General features: G+C 46.5%; 1 protein-coding gene and 1 long non-coding RNA gene across 5 annotated transcripts in view; both read left to right on the top strand.

Moving 5' to 3' along the window:
• The window catches only part of LOC128086017 (uncharacterized), a 382,551-nt gene that overhangs the window by 110,204 nt on the left and 248,954 nt on the right, over positions 1-23,393 (top strand). The window lies entirely within an intron of this gene.
• Positions 1-23,393, top strand: part of RUNX2 (RUNX family transcription factor 2) — a 152,489-nt gene that overhangs the window by 69,876 nt on the left and 59,220 nt on the right. For 2 of the 4 annotated variants that reach the window (XM_052692484.1, XM_052692477.1), the window contains one exon: positions 16,731-21,601. The exons of the other annotated variants lie outside the window; for them this stretch is intronic. In XM_052692484.1, the coding sequence (XP_052548444.1) occupies positions 16,731-17,209 (479 nt within the window). In that variant the 3' untranslated portion in view covers positions 17,210-21,601. Of the gene's footprint in view, positions 1-16,730; positions 21,602-23,393 lie in introns of those variants that run through there. 4 annotated transcript variants of the gene reach the window in all.

Here is a 23,393-nt window from a genome sequence, read left to right as displayed (position 1 = left end):
GAGGTTCTGTTCTCTTCAAAACAGCTCCCTCATTTTGCCCCCCCACCTCAACACATCTCCTCCGTTCCTCTCTTTTTTTTCCTCCCCATGTTCAGTGGCACTATTTATTCCATTTACCACAGGTTTTCCATTTTTAGTCTCCTGCCCGCTCGGTGCCTCCTGGGAATCTCAGCACCTTGGCACTTGTGTGCGGGGTTTCGGTCGCGCCGTCTCTCCTGGGTACAGTCCCTCATTGGAGCAGTTGTCCAGAAGATACGTTGCACGATCCCTGCCTCAGGGATGAGGGCCAAATTCCTCTGGTGTGGGTGGCCTCAAATTAGGCACCTCTACCTGTATTTAGGTGGCAAAACAAGCGGGCTGATTTTCAGACAGCCGAATGTTATAATGGGCGTCTTTAAGCCCTTTTCGTTTGCTCGAGTCTGCTGTCAGGAGAGGAAATAAACAGGAAAAATGAAAGCAGAGGGAAAGAGTTTTGTTCCCGAAATAAGGGATTTAAAAAATACCAAAGAGAAACAAGTGGAATGTTTTTAAACAGAATGAATTTGTTGCTGATACAGGCAGGAAATAGCACACTCGAATATATGTGGATGTATAGATATATTTTTATCTGAGCCTTTTTTTTGCAATGTGTTTTATATTTAGGATACATATCAAGATTTGCATCTGTTTCCAGAACTTGCTGCTAACAGTTAGTAATGATGCCAAAACATACTTCGGTTCCAGCTTGAGACCAAATGATATTCAGGGCTTTTTTTTATTACTAATTTAGGGTCTGATATTAATTAAGGAAATTTTCCATAAGTGCCAGGCCTTTTCTGAAGAACTCATTAAAATTATATTAACTTAAACCGGAATCGCAGTCTGAGCATGTTTTGTAATGATTATTCTTACTGACTCTGCTGGGTTTTGTAAACAGAATGCTAATTGTTAATGGAGCAATCAGGCGCTTGATTCCAGACTTTCAAAGGGCCAGATCCTGACTCATTACCTATGTGGGCTCTCCTGGTAAGGTCAATGAACGCCCAGCAGAAGGCTGTGAGGTTGAGCTCTCTGCTCCATCCCTATGCAAAGGCATTTGATGTTTCCTTCATTCTCACAGTGGAATCGCTGCTGGTTTCTGACCTGGGGGGATGTGTGGGTTTTCTGACTCCGTGTGCACCTATGTAGTATCTCTCCCACCTCTATTCATAAGCACCATATTTAAAGAATTACTGAGGCCATGCTGAACACCTCTTGTCCTTCCCATCTCCGAGGACCATCTCCATCCACTGCAGTTAGAAGCAAATTGACTGTTAATATTTTCTTCCTCTAAGGCACCCACAGCCCCTAGGCCTCGTCCTACAAAGCAAAAGGATGCTGCATGTGGGTCGCTCACGCAGTGGGATTTCATGGGATGGGGCCAATGGGGGCGACCGATGCCATTCCGTGCGTGCATGCAGAGAGGAAATCCGACTCCAGACGTGAAATTCTGTTACATGTGGGAAATCAGATAGGATGATGAGGATCACTTCTTTTGCCCTTAATTCTCTGTGGCCTTGAGTCTTTGTTGCACTGAATTTTGTTCAATTAATTGCACAAGTGGAGTTTTTGAAATGGTTCCATGAAATGCGGGTGGAGAAGAATTTGGTCCCTCTGTCTGTGACTGTGGTGGGTACAGGAGAGGCAGGAACAGTGCAGCTTCTTAAAAGCCCCATTTTTGCAAAACTGACACTAAAATGCTCAATGAAAGAAGCGAAGGTGGCTGATGGTAGGCATCCCTGTAGCTGCCTCGTCCTTGGTTAACTCGTGTCGTGCCAGATTGGTTGTGAGATTAAAAAGAGCATTCATACTGGTGATACTGGGCTGTACTGGTGACAAGGAGAAGGTGAGACGTTCAGGCTGTTCTAAAAAGCGTGGGCAGTGCCGAAGAGGAAGATGAATGAGATAAATGGAAGGTGCATGCCTTCACGTGGCTCATAGAGGATGTTATTAAGGGAGAAGGAACTATTCCATATGCATAAAGGCAGGGTATTTGGGGACGCTAATCTGCAAATCTCTTCATCTTTACTTTCAGACTGATTCAAAAAGAGAGAGGGAAGGGATCAAAGCAGGTGATGGCTGGGACAGGCTCTCTCTGTGTTGGCAGTAGAGGGTCCCAGCAAGCACCAGTGGCTCAAAGCAGGCACCCACATGTGTCCAGCGAGCAACTTATGGCCCCATCGTGATGCTGAGGGCGATGGATGTGGTGCTTCAGCATTACAGGAGGGCTGCACACAGCTGTGTCCTCTTGGCAAGCTTTTGGGGACAGCAAGTATACTTAACAACGGTGATGCATAAAGTTCAAGATAAACTGTTTTGCTATAAGGAGTTTTGCACAGAAGTATAGATTCATGGGTTATTAATGCAGCGAAGCCTGTGTGATCCTCTGGTTTGAGCCTAGCTGTAAGATTTCCTCAAATTAGCTCTCATTTGAACCGAGAGTTACCTTTTGGGGAAAAAAAAAAGAAAAAGCACCCAACAAAAACAAACAACAAAACACAAGAAACAACAAAACCTCGGTTGGTCTTCATTTAAAAATTTACAGGGAAGCAAAATCCACCGCAACCTTTGGTTGCAGACATTAATTAAGCTCACTTTGGAAATGTGGGTCTCATTACTAGTCTGAATTTGTCTAACTTTAGTTTCCACTCATTTGAACTTGCTGCAACTTCATCTGATGGCCTGCAGCACTGGCTTTCAGCTCTGTGCCTCAGGCTCTGCTGTGGCAGCGATGGATGCAGGGAGGAGCTGGATGAGCGTGGGCTTTCTGCCGTGGTCTTGGGGATGTTGGGTGTTGGTGGGGGCAGAGCTGATGGAGTTGTGAGGAGGCTGGTGGGGCACGGCTCAAAAGCATTCTGGTGATTTGGGTTTGCCGTAGGTTCACTACAATATATCTAATAGGGGAAGTTCCCTTCTCCGATCAGCCCAACCTGTCATGCACTGTCTGCTAAAGAAGAGCTGGTTTTGCCTATTCCATGGGCGGTTTTGAAAGAAAAGAGTGGAAAGTGTGTCAAAACCCTTGGATTACTGCAACCAAAGTTCCTGTTGAACAGAGAAGCTTAGTTCTGGTGAAAGAGCTGCTGGGCCCATTATGCGACTTTTGTGGTGGTGGTTTAGAGAAGGAGAGCTGGTGTGCTGCTTCCTCAGCCCTACTAGAGCACATCACCTCCAAGCCAACTAGCAGTGTTTTTCCCAAAGGAACATCAGGTTTGTCTAGAGATGGGAACTGGAAGATGGTATGCCTGATTTAGGAGGGGTACCCACAAAGCCCCTCTCGTTTAGGTAGCATGAAGAGAGCCTACCTGTAAGAGAGCTCAGAGTCGCTGGTGATGCTACATGCATGGCTTGCACTCTTTATTTCTAATGGTCAGGAGGGCTGTTGCTGTCTGAACTATAGATGTCCAAGCAGTTTTATGGTCTTTTTCTTTAAATAAGCACATTATTTCATACATTAACTTATAGTCTAGAAGTGGCAGAACATTATGAAGCGAATGGTATGTCTACATGTTTTTAGTTTGTGTTACTGCACTGAGCAACAGTGCTTGGAAGGCAGCACAGGTGTAGGACAAAGTATGAACTGCTTTGTTTTTAGATGTTAAATGCCTGTATTTAATTCCATGCAGAAATTGCACCGTGTTTTGTTGAAGGCTGTATGTGGGGTTAAAGGGGGATTCCAGGATCTGGAACTCAGCCTCCCTGTTATTCCCCTTGGCAAGGTCTTGCTCAAAGTTTTGATATCACATGCCATGGTTCGGCTACTTCCCGTGCTGTGCTGCAGTGATGGAGGTAATGGGCCTTTGCTGGAATCTTTGCTGCCCATTGTACAACAGAATGTAAGGCGGAATTGAGGAACCACGAGTTGAGCCAGCAGTGGCTGCTCTGCGTTCTGCTTCACTTGAGCTGAACTTGAGCAAGCTTCCATCAGAAGGGAATACAGGGGTGTGGTTTGAAGGAAGATAATGAAATAGCTCTTCAGGGACAGCATGAAAATAATCCCAAAGCTGTTCATTGCAGCCTGCAGTGAGAGGTGAGCGGCGTTGGTCAGCGTTGTCATCGGGAAAGCAGACCAGCCCCATCAGGCTCAACCTGTGTTGGGTGGTTGTAAGTGATTGCTTAGACTGTACAGAACGCAAAGCCAGAACATATACATCCCCTAGTTGCATGGGGTTCCAAAGCTGGAGGTTTATATCTGGATCTATCGCTGCTGATAGATCTCTGTGAATCTTCTGATACTTCGGTAGGTGGGAATAATCCCAAAGCAGGTCCTAGATGAACTATCCCATCTCCTGTGGGTCTGTAGTGTCCCTGTTGCCTGGTATAGACCTTGTGAAGTTATGTGATCTGTGCCCCTCTACGGAAAAAAAAGGGATCAAACATCTGTTGGCTATTGCTGTGAAGTGTAGCCAGCTAGTTTTGTGTATTGCAGCCACTCAAAACAAAAATAAAACCCTATCCCAAAGAGGGAAAAATCCCAGCCAGAAAACTTCATTAAGGTTGAAATAGATAACTTTGATACAATTAGAAATTGCACTTAAAAACAGAGGAAGTCAAGAAGGACATTATACAAGAACACATGAAAAAAATTCTTCAGAATAGGAATTTATGAATGCATTCAAACATCCCTGGGCTCTTAACCTAAACTGCTGGCCATAAAGTGGGAGTCATCGCTGCAGGACGGTTTCTGGCTGATGAGCAGACCAGTGCTGTGCAGGGATGGTCAGCACTGACAAATGGAACCAACAGTGACCTCAGTGTGAAAAAGCATAAACATTTATATAACCACTGATAGCAAAAGCTGGGATCTGAACGAGGGATTGAAGACTGAAAGTGAGACCTTCTGCAAAAGGCGGCTGGTTTCCCAAATAGGGAAGGAAGCAAGTGCCTCAAAAATGCCAGGAGGGCTGCCGACCCTGAAGCTGTACAACTTAAGCCTGAGATGAAATGGCTCATTGGAAGAAGCGTCCCGCACAAGCTCCACAGAGGAAGTCCCCGGGAGCTGTGATGTGGATACTGGCAGGTCCAGAGGAGCCACAGAGGAATCCTGGCAGTGGGAAAAAGGCACCTCTCTTCCCCTTTCTTCCCTCTTCCTCTCTCAAATGTCTCCCTTTAAAGGGATTTTTTGTTTGTTTTTGTTTTCGTTCTGATTCCTGCTACAAGTCATTCCGTGATTTCTTTTTATGGGTGAAAAGGAGCGCCGAGGTGGGGATCTGAGTACCACCGGAGCCTAATTAGGAGCCCGATCGTATTAGATTCCAAAATTAGATAGGAAGCTGGGTTTAAGGCTTGTCCAAACCCAACCAGTTCCTAGTTTGGCCTGCCCAACGTAGGTGGGCCAGACTGGTTTGGAGCTGTTCTGAAGGCTCCTTGCCCACATAGGAACCCGTTCCAGCTGCCGTGGAGCTGCAGCCTGGCGCCTGGGTCTCAGCCTCCGCCTCTCACTGCTCCACTCTGAGGTGTTTTCTCAAGCAGATGAGGACAATTGAAGATGGTACTGCAGGCTTTGTGTCCCTTCTTTTCATTTCAGACACCAGAACTGCACGTGGAAGGTTATTTCAAGCCAAATTCTCTTCACTCTGTCTTTTGTGTGTCTCGGTTAAAAAGCTGGTCAGATGTCTCAGCGGTTTTACCTTTCATATTCTTACCCTTCCAGCATCTTCCAACAAAAGATCTCATGGTATTTTCCACGCTGCGTTACTCAGCTTTGTGACATGGCCAATTTGAAGTACCAGATGTCCATCTTACAAGAAGCAAAACCTAGTCAGGAAAGTCAAGTGATGTGCCTATGGTCACAAAACACATCAGGGCAAAGGGGTCAGAAAAGAGTGCAGCACCTTTGTCCCTTTAGCAGCATTAATGAGTAAGAGGGCTTTATTAACTTGAAAAAAACTATGTTTTTTTTTCCCCCCACTGTGTAATTATCTTGTGCAGTATCTCCACGGTATATTTCTTTCTTACAATCCTGATTAGAAGTCACTTGAGTCTGCAAAATACAGAAAATTGGGAGACTAGTCAAGTTATCCTGACTTAACTACAGGCTCTGCATGAGTCGGACGTTGGTAGCAGTGAGTACTTCCAGCCTATGGCAAGCTCAGGGCTGTGAGTTGCATGAGTCCTCTCTTACAGAACTGCAGTATCTCACGTTCACCATGAGCTCAGCCCACACGTGGGCTGTTGCTGTGGTTTATCTGAGACGTGGTTACCTTGATTTGAAGTTTAGACATCAATAGTGATTTGAGCTGCTCGTGGCACAGCAGAAGGTGCCATACAGCAAACAGCCCAGAGCGTGTTTGCAGTGCGAGCTGTTACTGACCAAAGCCTGTCTCTCCTTCTCATCACCCGTTTCCTGGGAGGATAAAAACCATATTCAGACTTCACAGCCTGGGGAAGAAGCATGTATTTAGAAGCATTCACAGTTGGGCTGGTTGAAGCTTCAGCTCAACTTATGAATGGAAATGCTGTTTGGATGAGCTTAGGATGGACAGAGCCTTAGCTTGCAGCAGCTTGCCTTAACTTAGTAAAGAATCTGGACCAGGTCTGGAATAGATGAAAAAATGCACAGAGGGTTTTACACCGGCTTTACGAAATGTGTTTGAAAATCATATGAAGTGATGCAATGCTGAATAGAAAAAGGAATCCAGTGCCTCTAACCTTGATACAGAAAGGTGTATAGCGTCAAAAGCTGGATGTGGCTCTGGGCAGCCTGAGCTGCTGGTTGGCGACCTGCACACAGCAGGGGGTTGGGACTGGATGAGCGCTGTGGGCCTTTGCAACCCAGGCCTTGCTGGGATTCTATGATTGTATGAGTTAAGCTCTGTTCAGCCTCAGAGCGGCTGATGGTCTGGGCACAGCTCCTGCTCAGAATGCCTGCACAGCCCCCAGCTGCTGGCCCGCAGTGAGTATGTCTTTTTGGCCTGCAGAGTCCCAGCACATCCCCGGGGGAGGACAGACCTGGGGGTGGGCAGGGCTGACAGCTAAAGAGGGAAAAAAAGCTCTTTTAGAGGACAGCGTGTTTTGCATTGTTTAGATGAAGGGGTTTCGTCTTTTGTCAGCGTCTGGGGGCTGGGGAAACGGCTTTTCTTCCTCTGTGCTCAATATTTAGTTTGTGTCAGAAGGGAAAAAATCAGCCTATCTCTGTCTGTGAGTTTAAGGGCTTTTTTGTGTTGCATAACAATTTGTAGGGTTTGATTTTTCCCTGGAAAAAAACAAAAAAAGCATTTTGAGAACAAGGCCCGAGTAACCAAAATATGTTTGTTTTTGTTTAAGTCGCTCGGCAGAGAAATCTTCTCTTGTCTATTGTTGAGAGAGAGGTCTAAATCAAAGGAAAATTCTACATATTCTAAAATATACAGACACCGCTTTGAAAGCGAAGCCAAGCAAAACTTTCAAAGAGCCCTTCTCCCTGATGCAGAAGTTTCGAGTTAGTGGAGTGAGCAGAGCTCCAGTGGAAAGAACCTCCGGAGCAACAAATGGCAGCGCCGCTGCTGCAGGCGGAAGCGGAGGAGAGCATTGTATGAACAGCACGGCCAGCAGCCAGGGGAGGCTGCAGGCTGCGGGGATTGTGTGTGCCGAGTCCGCCCGGGAAGGTCTCCGAATGCTGCGGCGCGAGGGCCCGATGCTCTCGTGTTGGGTGGTCCCTCCTCCCACAAATAACCCTATTGAAAACAGAGGGACTATTTGTGGAGTCATTTGTTTGTCAGGAAAAGTAGGGTTTGTAGGATACGGCCCCCGTTAGCGGCCAAATTCCTGGCTATTTTCTCGTGACTGAAACGCGGCTAGCTGCCGTAGGGATGCACGTAGCATCTATCCGGTTGCTGTTTGAACTCCTGCCGCTCTGCGCTCATTCCCCCGTGCTTCTCACTTCCTCAGCCATCCAGAAATGACCTCAGCATCCCACCAGCTCAGTTGAGGAGGCTGCTCTCCTCCTGGCCCCAGATGGCCTTGCTGTCTCCTTTGGTATCAGTTGCTGGTAGCCATCACCGAGCATATCTGGGCACACCATGTGGGTGATGCACCGCCCTGCCTGGCACCCAGCGCATCACCCCAGCCATAAATTCCCCATCTCAATCAGACCTAGGCACAACCTGACCCGTGCCAGGGGACGTCCCTCCTGAACATAGAATCAGACACATAGAATGGCTGGGGTTGGAGGAGACTTCAAGGATGATGAAGCTCAACCCTCCTGCGGCAGGCAGGGCCACCAATTCTGCATTTAATACAATACCAGGCTGTCCAGGGCTCCCTTCTCGAGAGATGTGCTTAACGAACAGCTTATCACCAAGCTGCAGCTTTGGAAATGCTCTTAATTAGTCACACATGCTATCAAAGGGCAGGCCCCCTCCCGGCCCATGCACACACACACACAGTCCCGGCACAAGCTCGGCGCCCGGAGCCAGCAGGGATTTGGGGATTTGGGGATCTGGGGGGAGCTGTGGGGCCATGATGGCAGTGCCACTGGTCGGGGCGGGGGGAAGCACTTGCAGTATTTGTATTTTTGTGGCTCCCTGTTTTGGTAGCCATCAGTCATTAGTGGTTTCTCTTTTTTTATTTATTTTTTTTTCCCCTGCCTCACAACTGAAATAAGGACTGAAAGGGTAGATTTGTCCTCCTTCTTCTTTCTCTCTCTCTTTCTTTTTTTTTTTTTTTTTGGCTAATCTGAGGCATGCTGCCACATCTGAAGCCACTTGGCTCATTATGGATTTCATGGAAACTGATTCCCTGAAAGTGTTTCCATATGTGTGTTCCCAATATATCCCATCCTCTTCTAAATGGGAGTACAAACTCGCACACGAGCTGGAAATGGCTTCAGGATGTGACAGAGAAGTCATATGACTGGAGTGGCACTGTGTGTGGCCCTTTCTGAAAGACACGGTGTCCTGTGTGCTGGCTCCCATCCTACAGTAGATCCAGTTTCAAAGAATATCTTCCTTCCCGGATTCTTAAAAGTTCTTAATCAAGAAGCAGCAAGAAATCCTCTGTCCTTCATCCTCGGGAGGGACTCGTTTTATCTGACCAGGACGTGAAACAAAATTTGGGACAGGGAGGAAAACGAGGGGCTTAAAGGGTGAAAGTACAGAGAAGTGCCAAGGGCTTCCCTCCCCGCCGCCCGCCCCTGTACAACGGATCCAATGGCATTTCTGAGTTGCTAGCATGCAGTGGAAAAGTACAATTCATGACAACATTGGAAACAAATATTTATACTGGACAGTTAAGGCACATTTTTCTTAAAAAAAAAAAAAAAAAAAAGTAATAGAGTAGACCGCCAGCCCCAATGTATATTATCTTCCCATTCACTGGATTTGTATGGGATTCTTGTACTGACGTTCTCCATTGCTGTATGTTCATCACGGATCTCAGCCCCGTGGTTTCACTCCCTTGATGTATACAACTCTGCTTAGGTTGCTATCCAAGAAAAGCCTCAAATGTTCTTTCTGATGCATCTGGTCTGGGGCTTGCAAAAACCAGCAGCGGCTGAAATCCAGTAGGCAAAAGTGGGAGAGAGCGTAATGGTGAGCAACGTGCGCCTGCATGCATGTTTGTGCCATGCAGCAGGGCTGCTAAAGACTTATTTCCAGGAAATATGACTTCTTGCTCCCAAAGTAACACGTGCATGGCCTGAGATTTTAGGGGGGCTTTGGAGATTCCATCTGTTCCTCTCCACCTGAAGACAACCCAAGGCTGAAGGCACACAGAGGTGGTCATGGAACGTGGCAGCCCCCACCATGCCAGCCCAGCAGCCACACCATGAGCCCAGGATGTGTTTCTGCAGTGCAACAGTTTGTCCCCATCCCATGCTTCCCGTTAGAAAGGTTTGTGATTCCTGTACAAGGGAAGCTTCACCAGTGGCAATGTCTGTAGATGAGGTGATGCTGGCTTGGGATTTTTCCCAGCTGTTCCCAACGGCCCATGTGAGATGGGCTCTACCCACCATTTCCACGTGTTCGTGTCAGGCTCTCTTGAGGTGCAGTTGGGTGCCTGAAGAGCGTCGCCTCCTTCCAGCAGCATGCATCCCACCCAGCCCAGCTTCTGTGCCGGAGCCCAGACTGGTACAGCACAGAAATCCACTCTGCAGTTAAGCAGTGCAACATTTTTGTTTGAGAAGCATTCTGCTGCTGCATGCATGCTGCTTTAATGGACGCTGCTAATTACGTTATTTATGGGGTGTTTCTCCCAGCCAAAGGTCTTAGGTGCTGTGGCATAAATTCAGTGAAATCATCTATCTGTGAATTAATCAGTGGGATTTAGGTGCCGGAGCCCTGCTACCCACGTTCCAGAAGGCAGCAGCATGCTGCAGGTGCAGAGGGGTGGCTAGAGAAGATGCACCAGAGCTGGGTCCTTGTGTATGCAGTGTGAGGCTCCGAAGGGGTTAAAGCATTCCCCCCTGGCTTTTGTGAGACTGCTGTGCTTAATAATCTGCGGTTTAAATGGTCCCAGCTAGGCCTTGAAGTTAACACCTTGTTGAGGTGAAGGAAGGGGAAGGGGGGGCAGTTCACACCTCTCCTGCTGCTATTGTTTGCAGGGAAACCTGCTGGCTGCTGCCAGGTGGAAAAAATGGGGGGAAGAAGGGAAGAAAAAATGTTTCCTCCCTCTGCCCTTTTTTTTAAGCTAGGGAAAAGGCATTTGAAAACACATCATTTCCGATGATAAAAGCTTCCACAGACAACCCAACAGCCAGTGGGGTGGGCAGGGCTGGGTGCAGTGCGGTGGCCTTACGGCCAATTGCCTGGGGACAGGTGGGTGCCAGGAATGGCCCAGAGCTCCAGCACAGAGCTGAGCACTCGCAGCAACAGCAGGAACTCATGTAGGAGATGTCTGCAAATCCCTGGGAGCATCCCATGGGTGCAGTCAGAAAGAAGTTGGTGCTGAGCCTTTGGAACTGAAGATTTGCCTGGAAGGAGCCAGGAGCACCATCGTGCCTCCATTAAATGCTGGTGTGTAGGGACAAGGATGTCACAAAATGCAGAGTGAAGTAAACCTCCCCCATGCTGAGGAGGATACCTGGGGAGAGCAAAACAAAACCAGCACTGCCCCATGCAGATGCAGCTCTGAGGGTTCTGGAGGCTGAAACAAAGCACTCAGAAATTGGGAAATCACAGCACTTCCATTGCCTGCACAACATGAAATCAGCCTCATTCTGCTTGTGCATTATATTGCAGATTTTAATTACGGGATCACATGATACTTTTCCCACGGGATTCCTGTCTCATTCAGTGCATGAGATGGACAGTGTGAACTTAATGAGCAGCTCTTCAATATTTTGTTTTCTTCTTGTTCTTTGCATTTCCCCAGGCCTTGCTTATTACAGAGCACTGAATTTTTCACTGAAGAAGGAATTCCGAATTTCTTGATGGGCTCTGCTCTAATATTTCTGTACTTGTATACAGTTCATTGCAGTGCAGTGTTCCCAAGAAAGAAGGAGCTTGCTTTAAAAAGAACCCCGAGACTGGATCTGCCATGTAAAGTCACTCACTGCTCCTTGTGGATTTGGGAGATAAATAGACAACATCTTTGTTATAATGTTCTGATGAGTGTCCAGAGGAGATCTGTGTGCCCCTGTGTTGTGATGCATGCAGAGAGCTATCTGTAATGCTGTTTTCCAGCTCTGTCCTGTACATGTTTGTTTGTGTCCAGCTTTGTTCATGGCTTCTCAGAACCCTTAACAAAAGCAAACCCTGCAGAGGTGCACCTTCCCAAACCGTTCTGTGTGGTCCCACCCCACACCCTTTGGGGCCATGGCTCTGACATGGGCTGTCAGTCACCAACTGGGTCTTGGTGGGGACAGACCTGAGGATGGGGTGCAGTGTCCCATGGTGCCACTGGTGTTCATTGGCTTTTCTGAAAGTGAGACTCAGCAGTCCTGAACTTCATCCCATTCAGTGGGCAACTGTCTGCATAGGGGCACAGCCTCTTCTGCTCATTTGTAGGCAGAATGTATGTGATTTGTTCATATTTGGCTGGGTTTGCATGGCAGCATCTCTCACACAAAAATCACTCCGATTCCAGAGTTCAAATCCTTCCTTCAAAGTGTGGAACTGGTACAGCCTTTTAAAGGAAGTCTGCACAGAACTTAAGATTAGCAAAACAATATATATATATTTTCCCAGCAGAAGAGTTTCAGCTGAAATTTTAAAAACAAATAAGTGCATAAATCAGTTTTTGCCCAAGCCAGGCGCCCAGCATGGACCTTAAGCCAGAACATCCAGCATCTGGCAGAGCTGTGTGAGGCTGAAAGCTGACTCCTCATGTGAAGAGTGCAGCGTGTCTCATCGAGGTGGGATGAGCAGCTGTAGGCAGGCCAGGCTGCACACACCATTCACGAGTACAGGTGATACTGGTCAATGTATTTAGCTGCACAGAGCTGCGTTGCCTTGGGGTAGTCTCTTTGCTTGACTTCCAATACCACAGCACTCAGTCAGATAGGTATTTCCTTATCAGACATATGCAGTGAGCCAGGGGTCCTTCTGCTCTGTTGTGATGCCTTATAGCATAAAGAGACAAAGCAAACTGCAGAAATGACAGAGCCATGTGCAACATTTTCAAGTTATGGAGTGATCCTGTATCTCCTTCAAGTTGATGGCAGCTTGCTGTGCCAACATGGAGTTAATCTATTCACAGTTCGTTATGATCTTTAATAATTGGAAGAGATTGGTCCGAGGGCTGTAAACCTGGCAGAAATTTGTTGACTTGTTTTCTGCCGACTGCAAGCATGGCTTATTCGTTGACAGATAAAGGTGAATGGCTGGCATCTGTAACCTGAAAAGAGAAGTGACTGGGGCACATGGTCTGCTCTGAGCAGAGGAGCTGTGAAGCTGCAGCAGGTAAAATAGGATTTCAAATGCAAACGCAAAGCCATTTCAGTCGGCTGCTGGCAAATTCCCAAGGCCAGGGTTTTTAATGAGGCTTCTGCATCAAAATAAGTGAAACCACATGGAATTTTAATTGTTCTTATTCTAAATCTGAAACACACTGGCAAAGTATTCTCCAACATAGTATCTTACATAATCTTAGTATTGGCATGTTAGCATTACCACGCTTCTATCCTTAGCCTGTGTCCCTCAGAAAATGTGTGTCCCAACCTATAAATCACAGAACGGCCTGAGTTGCAAAGGCCCACAGTGCTCCTCCAGCTCCAACCCCTGCTGTGTGCAGGTCGCCAACCAGCAGCCCAGGCTGCCCAGAGCCACATCCAGCCTGGCCTTGAATGCCTGCAGGGATGGGGCATCCACAGCCTCCTTGGGCAACCTGTGCCAGTGCCTCTTGAGGTTACCCTCTAACATAAAGGTTTTGTTCGGTTTGGTGCTGACGAACACTGTGAGTGGATCAGATGTTACAGGGGCAAAATCTGTCCCTGTGCTCATCACTGTGTTTCTGGCAGCAAGGAGGACAGGCGATGCTCTGTGCAGAACGTGGTTTCACAATGTTGTGGCCACAGCACAGGGTGGAGGTTCTGTGCTTCACCCATTTATTACACGCTATCACGAGAGTGGGAATTCACAGATGCAAATGATGTTCTTGCTCTGACAGTGGAAAAATTAGCATAAATCTTTAATCCTGCTGGAGAGAGGAGTAAATGAATTATTTGCTTGCACTGTCATGTTGCTATATTGCCAATCAGCGCTGCTGCTTGTGTGCAAGTAGATATAGCAAAGTAGTGCCGTACCCAAAAAGCTGCTTATGTTCCCAGCCCAGCAAAGAGCTAACCATGCATGAATGAATATGCAGCTGGGGTTTGCAAGTCAGAACCAAAGTCAGCCCTAACATGAGGGGAGGGGCAGGAGGGTGGTACAGCATCAGGGAGATGGCATAGCAGTGAGGACAGCAAGAAACTCTTTCAGAAGTTTCTCTTTAAGAGGTTTCCAGAGTAATTTGGAAAAGGAGTTTTAGGATAAACACCATAGAAAACTTCTTCTGGTCTCCAAAAAATATCTTTACACACTGGGGATACAGGAGGCTGAAGAAGGAACAGAACCTATTGCAGGAAGTTATGGAAATAGCAAAAGGCATTTGGGCAGAGGGAAGGTTGGAGGTGTGAGTGTGGTGTGGGAGTGGTGCAGGCACAGCCATGAGCAAGATAAGGAAGCATTATGGTTATTTGGCCTTTGGGTGGGTAAGACTGTGCTTTACAATCAACAGTAAAACCAGTGTGAATTTGCTGGGATGTGTAAGGAGGTCTGTCCTAGAAACGCCTAAGCATGATGTGCACAGTTCTGGTCATACAGAGCATGCATCCATCCAGGCAGTATTTGGATCTAGACCTGAAAATAAGATCGGCTTTTAATTATTGTGTTGATAATTGTAGAATCACAGAATCATAGAATCACCAAGGTTGGAAAAGACTTCCAAGATCACTCAGTCCCACCATCCACCTACCACCAATATTTCCCACCAAACCACATCTCTCAGTACCACGTCTACACACTTCTTGAAAACTCCAGGAACGATGACCCCACAACCTCCCTGGGCAGCCCTTTATTATAGATATAAATAGATATAGATATCAGTTGCAAAGAAACCAAAAATGCCGTTGCTCCTCTGCACCCTTGCACTCATACCACTTCTCCTTTGACTGTAGAAGTCTTGTTTAGCTTCTATCAGGGTAAACTAAAAGCAACTCTGTTCATGTTGGGAGAGTTGCAATAACAATTAAAAAGAAGGGAAAAAAAAGAGTGTAAGCAGTAGCAGATTGAAACTCAGTATTTTGAGCAGCTGGGGAAATTATGTTCTGGCCTTATATTTCCAGATACGTATCAGACCTGTTCACAATATACAGGATTGAGTTCCAAAATTACAGCTTTGAATCTGGGTGGTATCGCCTCTGGGTATTGTTTGCAGTTGGGAACGAGAGCAGTTGCATCAAGCAGCAGAGTGTTTGCTGGGAAGGTACAAGTTATATTACATTCCACGCTGTTGTGGGTGATGATGGAGACAGAGCCATGCACCCCTAGGTCACTGATTCGGTTCCAGATAAAGATAATAGTAATCACGTTGTCACCAGAGTTAAGATTGGGCCTTTACTGCCCGTGTAGGACCCTGTGCTCTCAATATTGTGAGCTGGCACCTTGCAGCTCCTGGGTTGCAGCTCGATGGGTCAGACTCTGGACTGGCAGTGACCCACGTCCTCAGCCTGAATCCATGCTGTAACAAAACTTGCCCTGCTGCCACCGGGGTATCGCCTGGTAGGATACTGAACTGGAGGCATAGGCTAAATGGGCTGGGAGAGCAGGGGAGAATGGTGGTTTAAATCCCAAAACCCTGCAAGGCAGGAGGGTTGCCGAACCTGCGGCTGCAAAGGCAAAGGGCTGCAGAGGGCTGCACGGTGCTGCAGGTCTGCTGCCCCCCATGTCGGCAAGGAATAGCACTGCTGCTTTCACATGGAGGCTGTGTGGGGTTTCGGTGTTTGGCACATCAGTTGGCACCCAGGAGAGCCCGCGTTTTCCTTTTAAGTGAATGAGATGGCAGTTCAGCAAGAGGTGGGTGAGCCCTTGGGTCTAAAGTAATGGAGAGCTGTAGTTGTGTCTGCAGTGAGAAATTGATTCTGTGATTATTTCGCTCTCTATACCCTCCTCTCTCCATCTCTCTCATTCACACATATTCATTGCCTGCCGTGTACTGGCTGAAGTGGTTGCCTCTGTTCTGCACTTCGCTTCTCAGTTGGGCTTTTTCTGTTTTCCTCTGTCCCTTTCCCCACACCCTTTTTGTTTCCCCGCTTCTCTGGCTATCAGAACAAACTCCCGCCGTCCCTTTCCCCTCTCCTGTCCACCCTGCAGTCTCCAAGCTGCTAACATTTCCTTCTCCGTTCTGCTCCTAAACTCTGGGCGTTTGATGTGGGATTCAAAATTAGGCAAAATGAGTTTACCCACCCCTGTTTTGCGTTAGAATCACATTCACAGCGTTACCATCCAGGCGTTTACAGTAGCCCTAAACTGTGTGGTCTTTTTTCAAGCAGGCTGCACGGGCTGTATAGGAAAACAGCTTCTTTCAGTAGCAGAGTCAGTGCTGGGCTTGTAATTTTCCATAGACAGTGAAGAGGAAAATTTGCATCTTTCCTATCATTTTAGCATCCTGGCCCAGTTTGCAGCAGATACAATTTCCTACTCGTAAGGATAGCTGAGCAGGTGGCTTTAGGACAAGGAGTGGGGCTCGGGCACCCCAGTGTAACTCCATTGGTGTCAGTGGGGCAGCTAACTCGGTGTTGCCAGCTGCCACACATTTGTTACAAGCTGCACAGCTGCCATTTTTTCTTACGGCCTCAGCTCCTGGGGGCACGTGCTGACATAGAGCCCCAGCTTTCATTTCCATCGAGGCCACGATGAACAGCTGGACACCAGTCACCCAAGCGCATGCCCTCAAAGCTCAGAAAGCAGAAGGCAAATCGAACTCGACTCTGCACTGATATTTTTGGCTCTCTTCAGATCTTGATTTTTGAGATGCTTTTTGGGGGGCCTGACTCGCGACTCGGCACGCTTTGGGTTGGCAGTGCCGCTCCTCCATTGGCATCGGTGGAGTCAGAGCAGGGACGATTCCGGCCCGGCGCCGGTAGGAGAGGTGTATGACTCTGTTCCTTGCAATGTGTTACTGGGTATGATCTGCTGTTCTTTTGGGGACCAGAAGAAGTGGGTTTTCTTTAAAAAAATAAATTAAATTCTATCATCACTTGATACAAAAAATGGTATTTACGGAATTGTTTTCCCCCATCTTTTGTTATAATTTTTTAGGTGCTTCCGAGCTGGGCCCATTTTCAGATCCCAGGCAGTTCACAAGCATTTCATCCCTCACTGAGAGCCGCTTCTCCAACCCACGAATGCACTATCCAGCCACCTTTACCTATACACCGCCCGTCACCTCAGGCATGTCACTGGGTATGTCCGCAACCACTCACTACCACACCTACCTGCCACCACCCTACCCCGGCTCCTCCCAAAACCAAAGTGGACCTTTCCAGACCAGCAGCACTCCATATCTCTACTATGGCACTTCGTCGGGATCGTACCAGTTCCCCATGGTGCCGGGAGGGGACCGCTCCCCTTCCAGGATGCTTCCTCCGTGCACCACCACGTCCAACGGCAGCACGCTGCTAAACCCAAACTTGCCCAACCAGAGTGACGGTGTGGAGGCGGATGGCAGCCACAGCAGCTCCCCAACCGTTTTGAATTCTAGTGGCAGGATGGATGAGTCCGTTTGGAGGCCGTACTGAGATTGCTTCTGCCCAGCCCGACCTCTGCGAGCCAAAAACCCAAACGGTCGACAAACTACGAAGTGCCTGGCTTTTGTTTTACTTTTTTTTCTTAAAAAAAAAAAAAAAAAAGAAAGAAAAAGAAAAAAAAAAGAAAGAAAGAAAAAAAAAATTGATAGATTTTACCAATGTTTGCAACTGTGTAGATGGGATGATAACGGCCATAAATAACACAAGAGTTAACCAACACAGCACCACCCATGTTTCAGTTTATTTGGATCAAAGCTTTTTTTTTTTTTTTTTTCTTGGAACCGTTTTTCCTTCTTTGATATTTAAAATGTACTTTCTACACACACACAAAAAAAATAATCACCCCCACTTTCCCACTTTTTTTTTTGTCACAAGCATGGTAATGAATAGTGAGTTCTTTTGCCAATGAGGAGAGAATGGACTCCCCAGCTACCAGGACAAACACGGTGATGCAAGGCAAAGGCTGCGTTCCCTTTCATTTTTAAAAACTCATCATGAATTCCAGATACAGTTGCAATCATACAACGTATGGGACCCTGCTCACACACCTAGTGCAATTCAACTAGCTTGTATTGGTGCACATAAGAAGGAAAGCAAAGATCAAGTTGCTTCCAATTTACTTTGTCCCATTCAGATGAAAATAGCTGTCCCAAAACTCTGACCGAGCCTTGCTGCAGATAACAGTTGGAACTTCTCTGTGTTCACTCCTTTTTTGTTTTGTTTTTGGGTACCTAAAGAGAACAAGTCTTCGAGTTAGGCTAGACAGCCCCAGGGTTTCCTTTTTGCTTTTGTATCCATTCGTCTTGCCTTCGATCAGCCAAAAACCAAAAAAGAAAACCAAAACCTTTAAGAACGAAACATTATTACTTATGCAAAATATGGAAACGGCAATATATATTACTAGAGCCAAAATGGTATGCATAGTATTTGTGTTCAGCTACATTCTTTTTTATATTTTTTTAAATTATAAGTGTATAAAATTTGAGGTTGTTTGCGAACATGAATCATCATATAACTTTAAAAGAATATTTATAATTATTTAATGACATTTGGACCCTTGAAACGTTTCTTAATGTAATGATATATCGACTTCGGTCTCTAAAAGTGGTTTGTTTTTTTTTTGTTTGTTGGCCTTTTATTTTTATTTTTTTACATTTCTACAATGGTGTGAACCTCAAAACTTGACCCAACTCTGAGAAGCAGTCCCAGTGTGAACCGCTTTACAAGTGACTTACAAACGAAACAAAACCAGCCCAAATACTTCCACATCAAATGACTTCGGATGTAGGATCTTCTTCTGTAACTTATGAAGGAAATATTGTGTTCAGAATATTTTATTAGCTGTCAGATTGCCTTCAACACAGTCTTGCCTTTTGATCAGCAGTTGTGGAGACACTGGAAAAAGTGGTAGGAAGGATGAAATATTTTCAACCCTTCCCCTGATTTCTTCCTCTCCCAGGATTCTCAGAACTTCAAAATTGGAAAGTGTTCATATTTAAAACATTGTGATAGCTTGGTTTGAATTCTGATAGTTTGTTGGGTTTTTGTTTTTTTTTCCCCAAAGAAAAATCAAAATCACATAGTACAGAACTAACAAGTTGTTGCGTTTCTCAGAAATGGGAGTAAGGGGGAATTGGTGCAACCTTTTCTTGCCCTAGAAATTTTCAACCCTTTCTATGGAACAAAAAAGTTCGAAGTTGAGATAGAAGCTTCCCAGCCTGGAATCACTGAGCACTAGCATTAAATGCTGAACTCCTAAAGACGTTGGGTTTACTTTGCCATACTAGAGAAACAAGCACAAGCTCAGCAATACTCCGCTCTTCAGACCCGGCGCTGAAGACAGTCACCTTAAGGCCGCCCTGGGGCTCCCAGGCGTGGTACACTGACGCAGGGAGAATGAATTTAACCTGTAACCCCCTTAAGCCAACCTGTCTGCTGCCTAAGTGCCTATTGGAGGTGCACACATTTTGCCCAGCAGGTTGTTTTTCCCTTGCTTGGTGGGGATGCCCAAGCCTGGTGTTGGCTTAGCCCTTCAAAAGGGCTGCGACCCTCCCCTTCTGCCCTCAGCACAGCCATAACCTATGGTCGGGTTGGTGGTGGGATTGATGGCCTTTGAGGTCTTCACCAACCTGAATGACTCCAAATCTAAGCATCCTCCTCAGGGGCCGCGGGCCATGCTGATGTTCCTTGGCTGTGCTTGGGCCGCCTCCAGTTTTCGCAGTGAATCCACAGCAGGCACAGCCACACAGAGCCACGAGGACAACACCAACACCATCCCTGTTAGTTGATAGCAAAGCTGTTAAACTACAACTAGTCATCATTAGCGTAGTACATTCCTCCAATCTGCGTGATTGCGTGCTCTTAAAAAAAGTCTTTGCCTTCTAAAGGTTGTATACCAAGTATGCTTAAAATATAAGTAAGACACTTTTTTTTTTTTTTTTCCTAATAGTTTTCCTTCAAAGATGGAAGCTGTAATTGATTCTATTTATTGTTGGTTTGTGGTAGCTTGAAGCATACCACTGTCCATTTATTTGTAACTGTAAAATACGTTTGTTAGTCTCAGCAGCACTTAAAAAGCCAGTGTCTGGTTACACATTTCAGTTTTGGTTTTTGTTTAGTAAGCAAGAGAAAAAGATGTACTGCCAGTGCAAGCTGTTTCCTATTTAATAAAAGGTACTATATTTGTACATTATTTGTTATTGCTGAGAAGGGCTTTTTAAGGTTTACTGTATGCATATTAAGTAATTTTTAGGGTGCTTTTGTGTTGAAATGTTGTTAGAGTGGCTGCAGGCAGCAACCCAGATTTTTTTTTTTTTAAGACTTTGTTGTAAAATTCAAGCACTTGGTTTTGTTTCTGGATAAATCCAGCACAGACCAGACTTCTGTTTTGCTCAGTACCGACAGCACTCTGCCCAAGCCCCCCATGGTTTTTAAGGTGGGCGATAGGGACAGAACGCCTTCTCCACCTGTGTGAGGAGCACATCCTGACCCCTGCACCCGGCTCCCGCTGCCGTGCAGGCGCTGTCTGCTTGAGCAGATGGGAAGGAGAGGATTTTCTAAGCACCTGCTGATGGAAGAGCACCGGCCCACTGACTTCCGGGAGACCCTCTGCTCCCTGCACCTCGTGGTGCCTCAGGAAAACCTCTCCCACCATCACATGGCAGCCGAGGGGGCTGACGCAGAAATGCACATCGAAGCCTTTGGAAAGTGCTTCCAAGATCACTTGGAAATGCTCTCGATGCAGGATTTCAGACCAAAAAAAAAAAAAAAAAGAAAAAGAAAACCAACCAAAAAAGACAGATGTCATGTTGTTACCTTACGGGATTATTTTGCAAGGTGCTTAGCATCAACAGAAAGGAGCTTTCTCTCAGAGGTACGACAGCCCTTCCCTTCAACGAGTGCAATCTTTGGCACTGGCCATCGATAACGACAAAAAATGGCCTTTATTATCCTCCGTCTCTTACCCTACCAAAGATTAACTCCCAGCAGAACAGGCACGATGGCCCTTTTGCCCAATGGAGGATTGAATCCTCCTCCCCTCCTCGCGCGGCGCGGTGCCGGCGGGTGGGGATGGAGCGCAGTGCATCTCCCACCTCCTCTGCACGGCGTTGCTCGTCCCTTTCCGGTGCTGGCTGTGGTGCCAGCAGCCCCGTGCAGGAGGTCCCAGGCATGGCAGTGCCATCTCAAGCAGGAGAACTTGTGCACTTTGGAGCTTAGCAAAGCCACGCCACCAGGAGCTGCCGCTGGGCACTGCCAGCAAGCCATGAACAAAAGCAATAACCAAACCCAGACCAGCCATGAGTACGAGATCAAAGGAGCCCAATTCTCTGAACCCCAGAATTTCTTGTTGTTTTTAAATATAATGCATTTCATTTTAACATTTTTTTTCTGAGAACTCTTTTAGATGTTTGTTTACTTCCATGTTTACAGATAACTCTTTGCTTTTTTTTTTTTTTTTTTTTTTTTAATGCAGTACTTCTAAGTATATCAGCCAAAACCATACTTTTACAGTAACTTTTGTTTTAGGTTATGAGTGACATTCCTTTTTTTTTTTTTTTTTTTTTTTTGTTAAATAATGCTTTACCAGTCTTGAATTTCTGCCGGAACGAAATATTTGTAGCATTTTGTGTAAATACAAGCTTTAATTTTTTTATTTTTTCTCAAACGCTGTCACCGGAGGTTTGCTTTTCATGCACATATTGTACAAACACATTCTGCTTTATGCCACAGACGATGATTGTGGATCGGTTTACTTCAACTTCAAAGGGACTATTTGTATTGTATGTTGCAACTGTAAATTGAATTGTTTGGCATTTTCTCATGATTGTAATATTAATTTGAAGTTTGAATTTCATTTTCAATAAAATGGCTTTTTTTTGTTAATGTTCTCTGCTTCTTTTTCTCCCGCTGTGTCCTCTCAGCTGCGCAGATCACTTTCATGACCAGGCAAAGTTGTTGGGCAAAGTTAGGATGCAATGGGACGCAGTCCTGGCCCTCCAGGGCTGGCCTCTTCCATTTCTGCAGCACTTTTTAAGTTTTTGACTGAACACGAACAGCCAACTTCCATGTCTGCAGGTGGTAACGGGCACCTTCTAACCCTGATCTCAAACATCGCTTTTCTTCCTGAGTCTGAAAGCTGTCAGCAAACGTGTTTCCTAGGAGAGCACAGCTGTTAACTCTGGAACCTGACAACTGGCGTTACAAGGGGCATTCTGGTGCTGTGGGGCTGTGGGAAGAGCCTGAAGTGGGCAAAGCTCAGGTAGATCTCCAAACCGGGTGGAGGGATTTGGGTTTATGGCACTTGTCCAGGGTGGCGGCTGCGCTGTCCCCACCTCTTCCTGGTCAGACCCGAGGAGTGCAGTTGCAGATAACCTTGTGATTTGTGTGGCATGACGCAACAACAGTTTCCAAGCAGCAAAATACATATATGGACAAGGAGGGGCTTGAGGGAGGATGCTGTTCTTCCTCTGGCTTTGTGTCAGGGGTAGGAGGAGATGCTGATAATGAAGGCAATGCTCAATTCACCCAGAGCTGTCTGCAGGAGGAGAGGAGAGGAGTTGTGTGCCTGGTTTCATAGCACGTTCTTCTCCTTCCCAGCTGTTCTTTGAGTCTGCATGTGAAACGGTAGCACAGAAGCACGAGGTTCTGTTCATTTCAAGAAACCTTTCACTCTGAAGTTCAACGAGGAAACTTGAGTATTACTAGTACTCATTGAGTAAACTTTGCTTTACTGAGGATCTGAGCACTTCTTAAATGGTAGTTGAAGGCAGATAATATCTGGGGGATTTTGAAAGCGCTTCCACCCCAGCCCATAATCTGGGTCTTGATTTTAGGGAAGCCTCATCCAGGACTTAGGTCGGTGTGGTGTGATGTACTGCTGTATGACTAGTTTTGGGGGGATAACTGCTATAGCATCAGTGCTAGCACTTTCTGTTGCCTTCACCTACAATGGGCAATCCACTTTAGCTAGACAGGGCACAGGTGGGGAGCTCATATATTACTGCTTTTCTACATAACCTGCATGCTCATAAAGGGAAACAACTCCTCACAGTCTGGCTGATCAGCAGAGGTGGAGGGAGGCTGTGCCACTTCCATCTTTGGAGACCTAAAGGACCCAACCAGATAAAGAGAGCAACCCAGTCTGACCTGGAGCTGAGGCTGCTGGAGCAGGAGTTCGGGCTGGAGTCCTCCTGGTCCTCTCCAGCCTGGGTTACACCCTGGTTTTGGGAGGCAGGGCAGGGGCTCCCTGCTGCAGGCTGTTGTCTAAGCTGAAAATCGACTGCGTGATTGTATAGGTAATGCACATTCAGCTAAAAACAATTCTAAAAAGGAGCTCTGGCAGGATTCAGTTTTGCACAGGCAGGTTACTGAGGAGTTAGAATAACCCCTCTGCCTTTTATAGCTTTCTGACCCATTTTTTTACTGCTCACATGGTCAACACAAGGGCTGGAAGAACCAAACCATCCTTCTGATCCAGTAGAATGATTCCCACAGGCTTCTCCCTTGTATGCTCTTAGGAGGTATTGCTTTTGGTTCCTTTTCCCTTTCGTATCTTGAGGATGTCACTGTCATTGTCATGCCTTAGCCAGAAATAAGCCACTTTTGAGACAAAATGAGCTGTGTTGCTCATTCTGAAGGGCTGCCCAATATGGAGACGTGTGGAATGGTGGGGGAA

This window comes from Tympanuchus pallidicinctus, unplaced genomic scaffold (genome assembly GCF_026119805.1).
Source record: "Tympanuchus pallidicinctus isolate F22 unplaced genomic scaffold, pur_lepc_1.0 scaffold1, whole genome shotgun sequence".
Taxonomy (NCBI): Eukaryota; Metazoa; Chordata; class Aves; order Galliformes; family Phasianidae; genus Tympanuchus; species Tympanuchus pallidicinctus.
The sequence above is the reverse complement of the archived record's forward strand: the minus strand, read 5'-3'. Positions and strand labels throughout refer to the sequence as shown.